Source organism: Ranitomeya imitator, chromosome 1, assembly GCF_032444005.1.
Source record: "Ranitomeya imitator isolate aRanImi1 chromosome 1, aRanImi1.pri, whole genome shotgun sequence".
Lineage (NCBI taxonomy): Eukaryota > Metazoa > Chordata > Amphibia > Anura > Dendrobatidae > Ranitomeya > Ranitomeya imitator.
The window spans coordinates 378,361,984-378,376,524 of record NC_091282.1 but is presented as its reverse complement, the minus strand read 5'-3'; the positions used below and the strand labels follow the sequence as shown (position 1 = coordinate 378,376,524).

At 47.1% G+C, this 14,541-nt stretch overlaps 1 protein-coding gene across 5 annotated transcripts in view; it reads left to right on the top strand.

The window, feature by feature from the left end:
- The window catches only part of TUT7 (terminal uridylyl transferase 7), a 119,830-nt gene that overhangs the window by 42,064 nt on the left and 63,225 nt on the right, over nt 1–14,541 (top strand). For all 5 annotated transcript variants that reach the window (XM_069761971.1, XM_069761962.1, XM_069761969.1 and 2 more), the window contains 2 exons: nt 11,124–11,250; nt 11,732–11,851. In XM_069761971.1, the coding sequence (XP_069618072.1) occupies nt 11,124–11,250; nt 11,732–11,851 (247 nt within the window). The remainder of the gene's footprint in view (nt 1–11,123; nt 11,251–11,731; nt 11,852–14,541) is intronic.

Sequence of the window (14,541 nt, the reverse complement as noted above, 5' to 3'; positions counted from 1 at the left end):
CAAAAGGACCTGGTTCTCCTGGCTGAGGATACTATCGGTCACCGATCCCTGGGTTCTTCCGGACATCTTACCACAGGGACCGGTGTTCCTCCCTCAGTCAGAGAATCTCCACCTGACGGTGTGGAATTTGAAAAGTCACTACTGAAGGAAAGGGGTTTTTCGGATAAGTTAGTCACCACACTAATGAAAAGTAGGAAAACCATGACCACAAAAATCTATGGCAAAACCTGCAAGAAATTTTTGTCCACCTCTGGGGTAAGGTTACAAGATGGCATCCCAATTGCTGAGGTATTAGAAATTCTACAGAAGGGTCTAGATCTGGGCCTCTCAGTAAGTACCTTTAAAAGTACAGATAGTGGCTCTGGGAGCATTGTACTGTAAAAACCTAGCGGCCAACCCTTGGGTAACACGTTTTATTAGAGTAGCTGCAAGATCTAGACTGATAACTATACAAAGGTTACCAGCTTGGGACTTGAACCTAGTCTTATCAGCTTTAACAGAATCCCCGTTTGAGCCTAGAGTCAATACCCCTTAAAATCTTCTCACTTAAATCTGCCCTCCTGTTGGCCCTACCATCGGCCCGTAGAATAAGTGATCTCCAAGCACGGTCTGCGTCTCCTCCCTTTACAAAAATCCTGGATGGTAAGGTTAAAAACGGACCCTGCCTATCTACCCAAAGTAGTGTCCAGATTCCACAGGTCCCAGGAAATAATCTTTCCTTCCTTCTGTCCAGTCCCTAAAAATAAGAAAGAAGAAAAATTCCACACATTAGATGTAAGGTGTCTAGTTCAGTATATAGAACCCACCCAGCAGCATAGGAAGGAAGTCTCTTTTTATCTGCTTCCAGGGACCCAGGAAAGGACTCAGAGCCTCCAGGGGCACTATAGCACGTTGGATAACAAGACGCGATAGCCTTGGCGTACTCATCCACCGGGAACGTTGTTCCGGAGGGGCTGAAAGCCCATTCTACAAGGGCTGTGGTGACCTCCTGGGCCGAAAGGTCAGAGGTACCATTAGATCAAATCTGTAAGGCGGCCACCTGGTCATCACCTCACCTTCAACCTTTTTTAGACACTACCGTTTAGACCTAGCCTCATCATCTGATTTAACCTTTGGAAGAAGGGTTCTGCAGCCTGTGGTCCCTCCCTAAGCAACAATCTCTGCAATTCTCTGTGGTGCTGTCATGGGGGACTGATAAAAGCATAGTTACTTACCGATAACTATTTCTTAGAGCCCATAACAGCACCTGCTTATTTCCCCCCCCCCCCCCCCCCCCCCCATCACGTGTGCGGTGAGCACATCTTATTGTATGAAGTGTTTTTTCTATATAAACATGGTGTTCACCTGTTAAGCAATATGATAAAATTGTATATTTTTTGTTGTCACTAACCTGGAGGACCTCCGATGCTCTGTAAACCAAACTAATGAAGGGGAGAGGTACTGCCCTCTTTATCCTGTAGGTTTCCTGTCCCTGAAGGGCGGATCCCCTCTCTGTGGTAGTGCTGTCATGGGCTCTGAGAAATACCGTTGTCGGTAAGTAACTAGGCTTTTTGTATATATAACTTTTTTGGGGGTGGGGGCGCTGTCCTCATACTAATTATATAATGTGCCCTGCTACCTCTTCTTTATACTCTTCTTCCTCACATATCAATGAAGCTCCAGTCATTGGCACGAAAAAGGATAGGGCAGAGCAAACTTTGGGGTCTGCAGCATAGACAAGGTGACTGCAGTGGGAGCAGTGGTAAGGGAGACTGGCAACTAATAGTTGGGCTGAGTTATAACCCACAATGTATAAAGCCAAAGACATACTGATGAAGAATCTAGATTGGGAGTGAACCCCAATGGGGACAGTGCAAATGTCTGTAAAGCACTGGAATTAATGGCGCTATGAAAGTATAGACTGATTCGATTTTTAATGATGGCTACCATGATTTCTAAAGCCACAGTAAATGGCCAATATGTATCAGTAAGGTCTGTGAAAGAGCTACATTACCCTCCTATGCTTCTGTAGAACTGCATGGAAGTTTTAATTCTAGTAAATATATTTGGCGGTTTTTCTTTTGTCTGAACTTAGGTGCGTCCTGTACTCTGAAAAATACGGTTGTCAAGAAAATATAGTATTTTGTATACCGTATATTTTGGATTATAAAACGCACCCTGGTTTTAGAGGTGGGGAACAGGAAAAAAAATAAGCAAAAAAGTGATAAAATATTTAACATACTAATATATAACAGCACATATAATATAAAATAGTATTTTATGTTGGAAGCTATGGGTAGAAGATGGTGCTGTGGGCCAGTGTGGTGTCTAAAGTACTATATGAAGGTGCTGGCGGGGGATATATTAGACTTATATTTAAAGCAACACTCCAACACTGGAAAATAACATTGGATTGCTGCTTTAACCCCTTAATGACAGCCAATACGTCTTTTAACTGACCTGAGATATAAGAGACAACTTGCTGCATTAGCCACGATCAGTATTTGCACCTTCCAAACCACTTTGCATTAATTCCTGTTAAGCACCTGAAGGGTTAATAAACTACCAGACAGCAGTTTTCAATTTGTCTAGGGGTGCTGTTTTGAAAATGGTATCATGTTTGGGGGTTTCCCAATATATAGGACCCCTAAAGTCACTTCAAACATGGATAAGTCCCTAAAACTATAAATTTTGTACATTTCCTTGAAAAAATGAAAAATTGCTGCTACATTTTTAAACCTCCTAAAATGCTAAAAAATAAAAGAACATTTTACAAATGTTGCTGATGTAAAGCAAACATGAGGGACATTTTTTATTAATGTTTTCCTGTGGTATGACCATCTGGATTAAAGGGATAATCATTCAAATTTAGAAAATTGCTAATTTTTTAATATTTTTCTCAAATTTTTGATATTTTTAATAAACACAAAACATATTGACCTAAATTTACCATTATCATAAAGTATAATCTGTCACGAAAAAACAATCTCAAAATCACTGGGATTTGTTGAAGAGTTGCAGAGTTATTACCACATAAATTGACACTGGTCAGATTTCAAAAATTTGGCTCCGTCACTAAGGGGTTAAGTTCCCATGCGAAAACTATAACTCCCAGCATGTCCTGCAGATCCTATGGCATGCTTGAAGTTATAGTTCACCACAGTAGTGGCAGTGATGTTTTTTTTTTTTTTGTTTTGTTGTGAGCACAGCCTGTACAAGTAATAATGAATTCAAAGTAATCACATCCATGCAGGTCTTGCAGCCAGCCACACTAGAAAACTGAAAATATCTCTCTACAGCTTACAGGACCTGTGGTGAGGTAATGAAGGACTAGCGCATCACATGACCGCACAGGGCCCTTCCTCTTATTACCTCACCACAAGTCCTGTAAGAGGAAGCTGCATTGTTTCTAGTGCGGTGTCTGCAGGACCTGTGGTAACATAATGGAGGGCTCTGTACTCATGTGGTGATCTAGCCCGCCCTCTTCATTACCCCACCACAGGTCCTATAATGACGGGAGCACTCAGCATCAGCACAGGCTGCACTGTTCTGTCAGGTATGAACTGCGGCGATCTCTCCTGTGGCACCCTGCTCCTGCTGCCTCCTCCACCAGACACAGGATCTCCCCAGCTGCAGCAGGAATCCGAAGGAATAATCATTTGCTTCTCCCCGCCCACTGCTCGGCGCTGACAAGTGGGCAGGGAAATGGCTAATGAATATTCTTTCACTTTAACCCCTTCATGACCCAGCCTATTTTGACCTTAATGACCTGGCCGTTTTTTGCAATTCTGACCAGTGTCCCTTTATGAGGTAATGACTCAGGAGCGCTTCAACGGATCCTAGCGGTTCTGAGATTGTTTTTTCGTGACATATTGGGCTTCATGTTAGTGGTAAATTTAGGTCAATAAATTCTGCGTTTATTTGTGATAAAAACGGAAGTTTGGCGAAAATTTTGAAAATGTCGCAATTTTCACATTTTGAATTTTTATTCTGTTAAACCAGAGAGTTATGTGACACAAAATAGTTAATAAATAACATTTCCCACATGTATACTTTACATCAGCACAATTTAGGAAACAAAATTTTTTTTTTGCTAGGAAGTTATAAGGGTTAAAATTTGACCAGCGATTTCTCATTTTTACAACGAAATTTACAAAACCATTTTTTTTAGGGACCACCTCACATTTGAAGTCAGTTTGAGGGGTCTATATGGCTGAAAATACCCAAAAGTGACACCATTCTAAAAAATGCACCCCTCAAGGTGCTCAAAACCACATTCAAGAAGTTTATTAACCCTTCAGGTGCTTCACAGCAGCAGAAGCAACATGGAAGGAAAAAATGAACATTTAACTTTTTAGTCACAAAAATTATCTTTTACCAACAATTTTTTTATTTTCCCAATGGTAAAAGGAGAAACTGAACCACGAAAGTTGTTGTCCAATTTGTCCTGAGTACGCTGATACCTCATATGTGGGGGTAAACCACTGTTTGGGCGCACGGCTTGGAAGGGAAGGAGCGCCATTTGACTTTTTGAATGAAAAATTGGCTCCACTCTTTATCGGACACCATGTCACGTTTGGAGAGCCCCCGTGTGCCTAAAAATTGGAGCTCCCCCACAAGTGACCCCATTTTGGAAACTAGACCCCCCCAAGGAACTTATCTAGATGCATAGTGAGCACTTTAAACCCCAGGTGCTTCACAGAAGTTTATAACGCAGAGCCATGAAAATAAAAAATAATTTTTCTTTCCTAAAAAATGATTTTTTTAGCCTGGAATTTCCTATTTTGCCAAGGGTAATAGGAGAAATTGGACCCCAAATGTTGTTGTCCAGTTTGTCCTGAGTACACGGATACCCCATATGTGGGGGTAAACCACTGTTTGGGCGCACTGCAGGGCTCGGAAGGGAAGGCACGCCATTTGGCTTTTTAAATGGAAAATTAGCTCCAATCATTAGCAGACACCATGTCACGTTTGGAGAGCCCCTGTGTGCCTAAACATTGGAGATCCCCCACAAATGACCCCATTTTGGAAACTAGACCCCCAAAGGAACTAATCTAGATGTGTGGTGAGCACTTTGAACCCCCAAGTGCTTCACAGAAGTTTATAACGCAGAGCCGTGAAAATAATAAATACGTTTTCTTTCCTCAAAAATAATTATTTAGCCCAGAATTTTTTATTTTCCCAAGAGTTACAGGAGAAATTGGACCCCGAAAGTTGTTGTCCAGTTTCTCCGGAGTACGCTGATACCCCATGTGTGGGGGTAAACCACTGTTTGGGCACACGTCGGGGCTCAGAATGGAAGTAGTGACTTTTGAAATGCAGACTTTGATGGAATGGTCTGCGGGCGTTGCGTTTGCAGAGCCCCTGGTGTGCCTAAACAGTAGAAACCCCCCACGAGTGACCCCATTTTAGAAACTAGACCCCCCCCAAGGAACTTATCTAGATATGTGGTGAGCACTTTGAACCCCCAAGTACTTCACAGACGTTTACAACGCAGAGCCGTGAAAATAAAAAATCATTTTTCTTTCCTCAAAAATGATGTTTTAGCAAGCAATTTTTTATTTTCACAAGGGTAACAGGAGAAATTGGACCCCAATAATTGTTGCACAGTTTGTCCTGAGCATGCTGGTACCCCATATGTGGGGGTAAACCACTGTTTGGGCGCACGTCGGGGCTCGGAACAGAGGGAGCACCATTTGACTTTTTGAATACAAGATTGGCTGGAATCAATGGTGGCGCCATGTTGCGTTTGGAGACCCCTGATGTGCCTAAACAGTGGAAACCCCTCAATTCTACCTCCAACACTAACCCCACACACCCCTAGCCCTAATCCCAACTGTAGCCATATCACAACCCTAACCACAACCCTAATTCCAACCTTAACCCTAAGGCTATGTGCCCACGTTGCGGATTCGTGTGAGACTTTTCAGCATCATTTTTGAAAAATCCGCGGGTAAAAGGCACTGTGTTTTACCTGCGCATTTACCGTGGATTTCCAGTGGTTTTTGTGCGGATTTCACCTGCAGATTCCTATTGAGGAACAAATGTAAAACGCTGCAGAATCCGCACAAAGAATTGACATGCTGCAGAAAATGCAACGCAGCGTTTCCGCGCGGTATTTTACGCACCATGGGCACAGCGGATTTGGTTTTCCGTAGGTTTACTTGGTACTGTAAACCTGATGGAACACTGCTGTGAATCCGCAGCCAAATCCGCACCGTGTGCACATAGCCTAATTCTAAAGGTATGTGCACACGCTGTCGAAAATGTTGCGGATCCGCAGCAGTTTCCCATGAGTTTACAGTTCAATGTAAACCTATGGGAAACAAAAATCGCTGTACACATGCTGCAGAAAAACTGCACGGAAACGCAGCGGTTTACATTCCGCAGCAAGTCACTTCTTTCTGCGGATTCCGCAGTGGTTTTACAACTGCTCCAATAGAAAATCGCAGTTGTAAAACTGCAGTGAAATGTGCAGAAAAACTGCGGTAAATCCGCAGCGGTTTAGCACTGCGGATTTATGAAATCCGCAGCGGAAAAATCCGCAGAGGACCAGAATACGTGTGCACATATCGAAACCCTAACCCTATTCTAACCTTAGTGGGGGGGAAAAAATATATATATTTTCTTAGTGTCCCTACCTATGGGGGTGACAAAGGGGGGAGGGGGGGTCATTTACTTTTTTTTTTTTTTTTTTTATTTTGATCACTGTGATATAATCTATCTCAGTGATCAAAATGCACTTTGGAACAAATCTGCCGGCTGGCAGATTCGGCGGGCGCACTGAGCATGTGCCCGCTATTTTGGAAGATGGCGGCGCCCAGGGAGAAGACGGACGGACCCCGGGAGGATCGGAAAGTATGGTGGATCGGAGCACGGGGGGGCGGGGGTGGATCGCAGGACGGGGTGGGTGGATCGGAGCGTGGGGGGGTTGGATCAGAGCACGGGGGGGGGGGCGATTGGACCACTGGCGGAGCGGACAAGACCACGGGGGGAGCGGAGCACAGGACGTAGGGGAGCCGGAGCAGTGTACTGGGGTGGGGGCACATTAGTGTTTCCAGCCATGGCCGATGATATTGCAGCATCGGCCATGGCTGGATTGTAATTCACCAGTTTTAATAAATGAATTATTACAAATCGCTCTGATTGGCAGTTTCACTTTCAACAGCCAATCAGAGCGATCGTAGCCACGGGGGGGTGAAGCCACCCCCTCTGGGCTAAACTACCACTCCCCCTGTCCCTGCAGATCGGGTGAAATTGGAGTTAACCCTTTCACCGGATCTGCAGGGACGCGATCTTTCTATGACGCCACATAGGCGTCACAGGTCGGATTGGCACCGACTTTCATGACGCCTACGTGGCGTCAAAGGTCAGGAAGGGATTAAACATCGGGACCACATGGTTTCACCACGGCTAGATACCTGCCGCGGAGACATGCCTCCTGCGAGTGCGATCCCACTCAGCCCCTGCCCCCTTCCCACATGTTACATTTGGACCATAAGACTCGCCGCACACTTTCCTCACAAATTTGGAGGAAAAAAGTGTTTTATGGTCTGAAAAATACGGTAATAAAAAAACAAAAACAAAGTAGTACTGAGGGAGTGCCTCATTGGTAGTAATCAAGCCATTACCTTGTTAAAGAAGCACTTCCAACAACTATCTCGGTATATTTTAGTCATCACATTGTATAGCACTGTGCACTTACACTTGCTCATTTTTCCCCTACAAACAGCAAATTCCTCTTTTCCTATGACATCACATGATTAGAAACTGACTAGCTGAGTCCTGCTAAGGTTTAAGTAGAAACAGGTAGTCAGTGCAAAATCAACGACTGGGGGGTGGGGGGAGCGGCTGAGACAGATGTTTAAGAGGGGGAATCTATAATATAACGCTGGGAGCGTCACTGTCCGAAGCCTTTATAGACTGCGCAGGCGCAAGCGCCGGCGCAGTCTGGGCCTCAGAGTGACGCTCCCGGGAGATCGCGGTATGCGTTCACACTGAACGCACACCGCGATCTCCAACAGAGAAGCAGGGACGCGCCAGGAGGGTGAGTATCGCCTATATTCACCTGTCCTGCGTTCCACCGCTGAGCGCCGCCATCTTCCCGGTCTTCGGCCTGTGACCTTCAGTTCAGAGGGCGCGATGATGCGCTTAATGTGTGCCGGCGCCGCCCTCTGACTGAACAGTCACAGCCAGGAGACCGGGAAGATGGCGGCGCGCAGCGCTGGAACGGGACAGACAGGTGAGTATAGTAAGTGCTGGGGGGCCTGAGCTGGCGGCGATACGGGCACCTGACCCCCACAGCGCGCCGGTGTCCCCGCCTGTTCAGGCCCCCGGATGGGTGCAGCACATGACAGGATGGGGACGCAGGATGGGTGCAGCACATACCAGGATGGGGACGCAGGATGGGTGCAGCACATACCAGGATGGGGACGCAGGATGGTTGCAGCACAAAGCAGGATGGGGACGCAGGATGGTTGCAGCACATACCAGGATGGGGACGCAGGATGGTTGCAGCACATACCTGGGTGGGGACGCAGGATGGGGACGCAGGATGGGTGCAGCACATGCCAGGATGGGGACGCAGGATGGGTGCAGCACATGCCAGGATGGGGACGCAGGATGGGTGCAGCACATGCCAGGATGGGGACGCAGGATGGGTGCAGCACATGCCAGGATGGGGACGCAGGATGGGTGCAGCACATGCCAGGATGGGGACGCAGGATGGGTGCAGCACATGCCAGGATGGGGACGCAGGATGGTTGCAGCACATACCTGGGTGGGGACGCAGGATGGGGACGCAGGATGGGTGCAGCACATGCCAGGATGGGGACGCAGGATGGGTGCAGCACATGCCAGGATGGGGACGCAGGATGGGTGCAGCACATGCCAGGATGGGGACGCAGGATGGGTGCAGCACATGCCAGGATGGGGGCGCAGGATGGGGACGCAGGATGGGTGCAGCACATGACAGGATGGGGACGCAGGATGGGTGCAGCACATGACAGGATGGGGGCGCAGGATGGGTGCAGCACATGAAAGGATGGGGGCGCAGGATGGGTGCAGCACATGACAGGATGGGGACGCAGGATGGGTGCAGCACATGAAAGGATGGGGACGCAGGATGGGTGCAGCACATGACAGGATGGGGACGCAGGATGGGTGCAGCACATGACAGGATGGGGACGCAGGATAGGTGCAGCACATGACAGGATGGGGACGCAGGATGGAGCAGCACATACCAGGATGGAGACCATATACCAATATAAATGCTTGCCACCCGGGCGTAGAACGGGTTCAATAGCTAGTGATAAATATAGGGACGAGCCTTCCTGTTTCTGCATAGAGCAGAGAAAGGAGGAGAATTATCTGGATAAGTCAAAATGAGCAATTGTAAGTACACAGTGCTAGATAATGACTGCAATATATTAAGAGGATGCAAACTTTGATAGGAGTTTAAGATAAATATATATTACACGTACAGACCAAAAGTTTGGACACAACTCATTTAAGTCGAATTATATACTTAACAAAAAAGTGTGAAACTGAAAATGTCTTATATTCTAGGTTCTTCAAAGTAGCCACCTTTTGATTTGATTGCTTTGCATACTCTTGGCATTCTCTTGATGAGCTTAAAGAGGCAGTCACCGAAAATGGTTTTCACTTCACAGGGTGCCCTGTCAGGTTTAATAAGTGGGATTTCTTGCCTTATAAATGGGGTTGGGACCATCGGTTGTGTTGAGCAGAAGTCTGGTGGATACACAGCTGATAGTCCTACTGAATAGACTGTTAGAATTTGTATTATGGCAAGAAAAAAAGCGCTAAATAAAGAAAAACGAGTGGCCATCATTACTTTAAGAAATGAAGGTCAGTCAGTCCGAAAAATTGGTCCCCAAGTGCAGTGGCAAAAACTATCAAGCGCTACAAAGAAACTGCCTTGCGTGAGGACCGCCCCACGAAAGGAAGACCAAGAGTCACCTCTGCTTCTGAGGAGAAGTTTCAGTCACCAGCCTCAGAAATCGCAGGTTAGCAGCAGTTCAGATTAGAGACCAGGTCAATGCCACACAGAGGTCTAGCAGCAGACACATCTCTACAACAACTGTTAGGAGGAGACTTTGTGCAGCAGGCCTTCATGGTAAAATAGCTGCTAGGAAACCACCGCTAAAGACGGGGAACAAGCAGAAGAGACTTGTTTGGGCTTAAGAACACAAGGAATGGACATTAGATCAGTGGAAATCTGTGCTTTGGTCTGATGAGTCCATATTTGAGATCTTTGGTTCCAACCACCGTGTCTTTGTGTGACGCATAAAGGGTTAACGGATGGACTCTAATGCCTGGTTCCCACCATGAAGCATGGAGGAGGAGGAGGTGGTGTGATGGTGTGGGGGTGCTTTGCTGGTGACACTGTTGAGGATTTATTCAAAACTGAAGGCATACTGAACCAGCATGGCTACCACAGCATCTTGCAGTGCACGCTATTCCATCCGGTTTGCGTTTAGTTGGACAATCATTTATTTTTCAACCGAACAATGACCTCATATACACCTCCAGGCTATTTGACCAAAAAGGAGAGTGATGGGGTGCTACGCCAGATGACCTTGCCTCTAGTCACCAGACCTGAACCCAATCGAGATGGTTTGGGGTGAGCTGGACCGCAGAGTGAAGGCAAAAGGGCCAACAAGTGCTAAGCATCTCTGGGAACTCCTTCAAGATTGTTGGAAGACCATTCCCGGTGACTCTCTTGAAGCTCATCAAGAGAATGCCAAGAGTGTGCAAAGCAGTCATCAATGCAAAAGGTGGCTACTTTGAAGAACCTAGAATATCAGACATTTTCAGTTGTTTCACACTTTTTTTTAAGTATATAATTCCACATGTGTTAGTTCATAGTTTTGATGCCTTCAGTGTGAATTTACAATTTTCATAGTCATGAAAATTCAGAAAAATCCTTAAATGAGGTGTCCAAACTTTAGGTCTGTACTGTGTATGTATATGAATATTTTCTGCATAAGCCTAAAATTGGGTGTTTTTGTTGTATCCTTCTATCCCAGTCTTTGTAAAATGTGAAGTTGAGTAAGCCATATCATTGTAAGCCATATCATTTAAAAACCTGGTCTTGTTTTTTTTTTTTTTTTCCCCCCTCATAGTGGCCTTGTATGTAAAGTGAGTGCTGGCAATGAGAATGCTTGTCTTGCCACCAACCTTTTGGCTGCCTTGGGCAGAAAAGAATCAAGGCTTGTACCTCTTGTGGTGGCTTTCCGATACTGGGCAAAGGTAAGTCTTGCTAATCTAGGTGAGGGTTTCCCCAATATAGAGTTTAAAGACTGCTTTTATGCCCATGGTCAGGTGTCGTCCACCATAAGGACCCATTGTAAAGAAACAAACAAACTGCATGGTTTAAATTTCTGTGCAGTGGCCCTATGTATTGAAAAGTTCAGTCGGATGTGCTTTCTCATCACATAAAACAAACGCCTATGCAAACTAAGATCACCTATGGCAATTTTACAGTATACATTGTAGGGGTAGGCGCACGACTTGTACTAAAGGCTAATGTACTGACTCGGTGTGCATCTAGGCTCGCCAACCAGATCTAAGAACAATGTAGGGCCTTACTCCAGAAACCACATGTAAGTTATAGGCTACTTGCATATTTTGGCTGAATGTGCCTAAGAAATAATCTTTGCGTGTTGGTAGCCATAGCTTTTGCTTTGTTTTCTCAGATAAAAAAAAAATTATTTTTTTTTTTTTTTAACAGTTGTGCTGCATTGATAGGCCAGAAGAAGGTGGCTTACCACCCTACGTAGCTGCACTCATGGTGGTTTTCTTCCTTCAGCAAAGAAAGGAGCCCGTTCTTCCTGCTTACTTGGGACCCTGGGTATGTTCTGGTATTGGTATTTTGTTACATGCTGTAAGATTTGTTTCAGACTTTAAAGGGGGTCCTTTACTTTGCTATTAATGACGTTTCATTGGTATAGATGCAGCCATAGCGGAAGGTGAGATTGCAGCACACCCACAGATAAGCTGTTTCTGGCTATCTGCGCTGTAAACGGTGTATGGAGTGGGGACATCACCACTAGCTCCGACTGTTTAGTGGTTGATGCCAGGAACTGCAGATTGTCACGTAGTCTGATATTTGACCAGGCCTCTGAAGTCCCTAGCTGAAAAATGGGTCATTCAGTATCAAAGTAGTGGGAACAGTTGTTTAAAACAATTCTATACACTATGGGACTGATTCATTATTTCAAAAATTTTTGCAAAAGCTTTTTTGTTTGTTTTACATGAGAATGTTGTCATCCAGCAATTGGATCCATGCCTTGATTTTTTTTTTTTATGTACAGTATATACACAATAATATAGGGAAAATGTCACATCCACAACTTTCCTCGTAAAACTTTTATTCAAGGTTCATTAACCCCTTTCTGTCATTGGACGTACTATTCCGTCCATGTGGGGTGGGTCCTACTTCCCAAGGACGGAATAGTACTTCCCGAGAGATCAGCCGCACTCACAGGGGGAGCGCTGCCGGGTGTCAGCTGACTATCGCACCTGACATCCGGCACTATGTGCCAGGAGCGGTCACAGACCGCCCCCGGCACATTAACCCCTGGCACACCGCGATCAAACATGATCAAACAAGCATCGAGCAGGGAGGGGGCTCCCTGCGGGCTTCCCTGAGACCCTCGGAACAACACGATGTAATCGTGTTGCTCCGAGGGTCTCTTAGGCTACGTTCACATTTGCGTTGTGCGGGGCTGCGTCGGCGACGCAACGCACAACACAAACAAAAACGCAACACACGCTAAAACGCAGCATTTTGCGACGCATGCGTCCTTTTTTGCCGAAATTTGGACGCAAAAAAAATGCAACTTGCTGCGTCCTCTGCGCCCCACGCTTGCGGCAAAAAAACGCATGCGTCGCGAAACGCAGCACAACGCATGTCCATGCGCCCCCCCATGTTAAATATAGGTGCGCATGATGCATGCGTCGCCGCAGCTGCGCCCGACGCAGCACCGCAAAACGCTAATGTGAACGTAGCCTTACCTCCTCCTCCCTGCAGCAAGCCCGGATCCAAGATGGCCTCGGCATCCGGGTCCTGCAGGGAGGTGGCTTAACTGCGCCTACTCAGAGCAGGCGCCGGGAAGCCTGGAGAAGTGCTCGTCAGATCGCTGATCTGACAGTGCACAGCACTGCCCCCAGGGCAATGTTATAGTGTTAAAAAAAAAAAAAATGTTCCTATACGTACATTTATTTATCTAAATAAAAAAACAAAACAATAAAAGTATACATTTAGTATTGCCGCGTCCGTAACGACCCCACCTATAAAACTGTATCACTAGTTAACCCCTTCAGTGAACACCGTGAAGGCAAAAAACGTTTTCTTTATTGCCTCTCATTGGGAGACACAGAAACCATGGGTGTATGCTGCTGCCACTAGGAGGCTGACACTATGCAAATAAAAAAGTTAGCTCCTCCTCTGCAGTGTACACCCCACCGACTGGCATTATACTCTTCAGTTTAGCCTAGTGTCAGTAGGAGGTGGACACGGGTCTTTGATTAGACCCTTATCTACCTCAATGTGCGTCGTTTCTTTTCAGGTTTTTCCGGAAGGGATACAGGGTGAACAGTCACACCTGTATTCCCACAAGGCGGACTATGAGTACGGCGTGTACTGCCACCCCGTATCCTCATATATCCCTCTCCAGGACCAAGAGCCTAGCACACAAGTGTACTCAGAAGTCCGGTCCTGGCTCCGTCCCTCACCCACTCGCCCGCCAGAGCCTGTCGGTTGGAGGAGACGAGGACGTCCATCACCAGCTCCACGGACGTCTAATTCTTAGTACCAGACGGCGTAGAATGTTAGGTGAGTATCTTCCCCTCCCTGTCGATCTCTCCTTGGGGGGGGGGGGGGGGGTCTCTGCGGATACTCTGCAGCGGGGGAGATGTGGGCACTTTCCTTCGGCCGCATCTTTGCTCTGTGCAGCGCCTTACAGGCAGCCGCATTACTATTTCTGCGGCCGCACTTCTTTTACTGCGGCCGCACCTTTTCTGACGCGGACCTCCGCAGCAGCCTGTGCGACATCCTTTGCGCGGCGGCCCTGATGAGCGGCCGCGCTGCTTCCTCCACGGCGGCCGCACTTTTACAAGCAGTCACACTGCCTTGCCTGCGGCCGCATCCTTGCTCTCTGCGGCACGGCCCCTCTACAGGCAGCCGTGCCGTTTTCCCTGGCGGCCGTACCTTCAGAGCGGACTCGCGGTCCTCTACAGCGGCTGCCAGCTTCCGATGTGGGCCCCGGTTTTTCCCGAAGGCCTACTTCCGGCGGTGGAGCTTCCCTTTCTATGCGGCGCACTTGCAGCTGCTGCGCCTCTCAGACCAGGCAGCGCCTGCACCGCGGTTTGTCCTCGGCGGTCACCGGCTTCTAATTTAGGCCCCAGCTTTTCCCGGGGCCTACTTCCGGTGCCGTGCTCCGCCCACTTCCGTTTCATCGGGTGGGCTTTCTTCCGCCTGACAAACTGTGCCCTGCACTCCTCGCCCACCGGCGCCATCTCGGCAGACTCTGCCCCTTC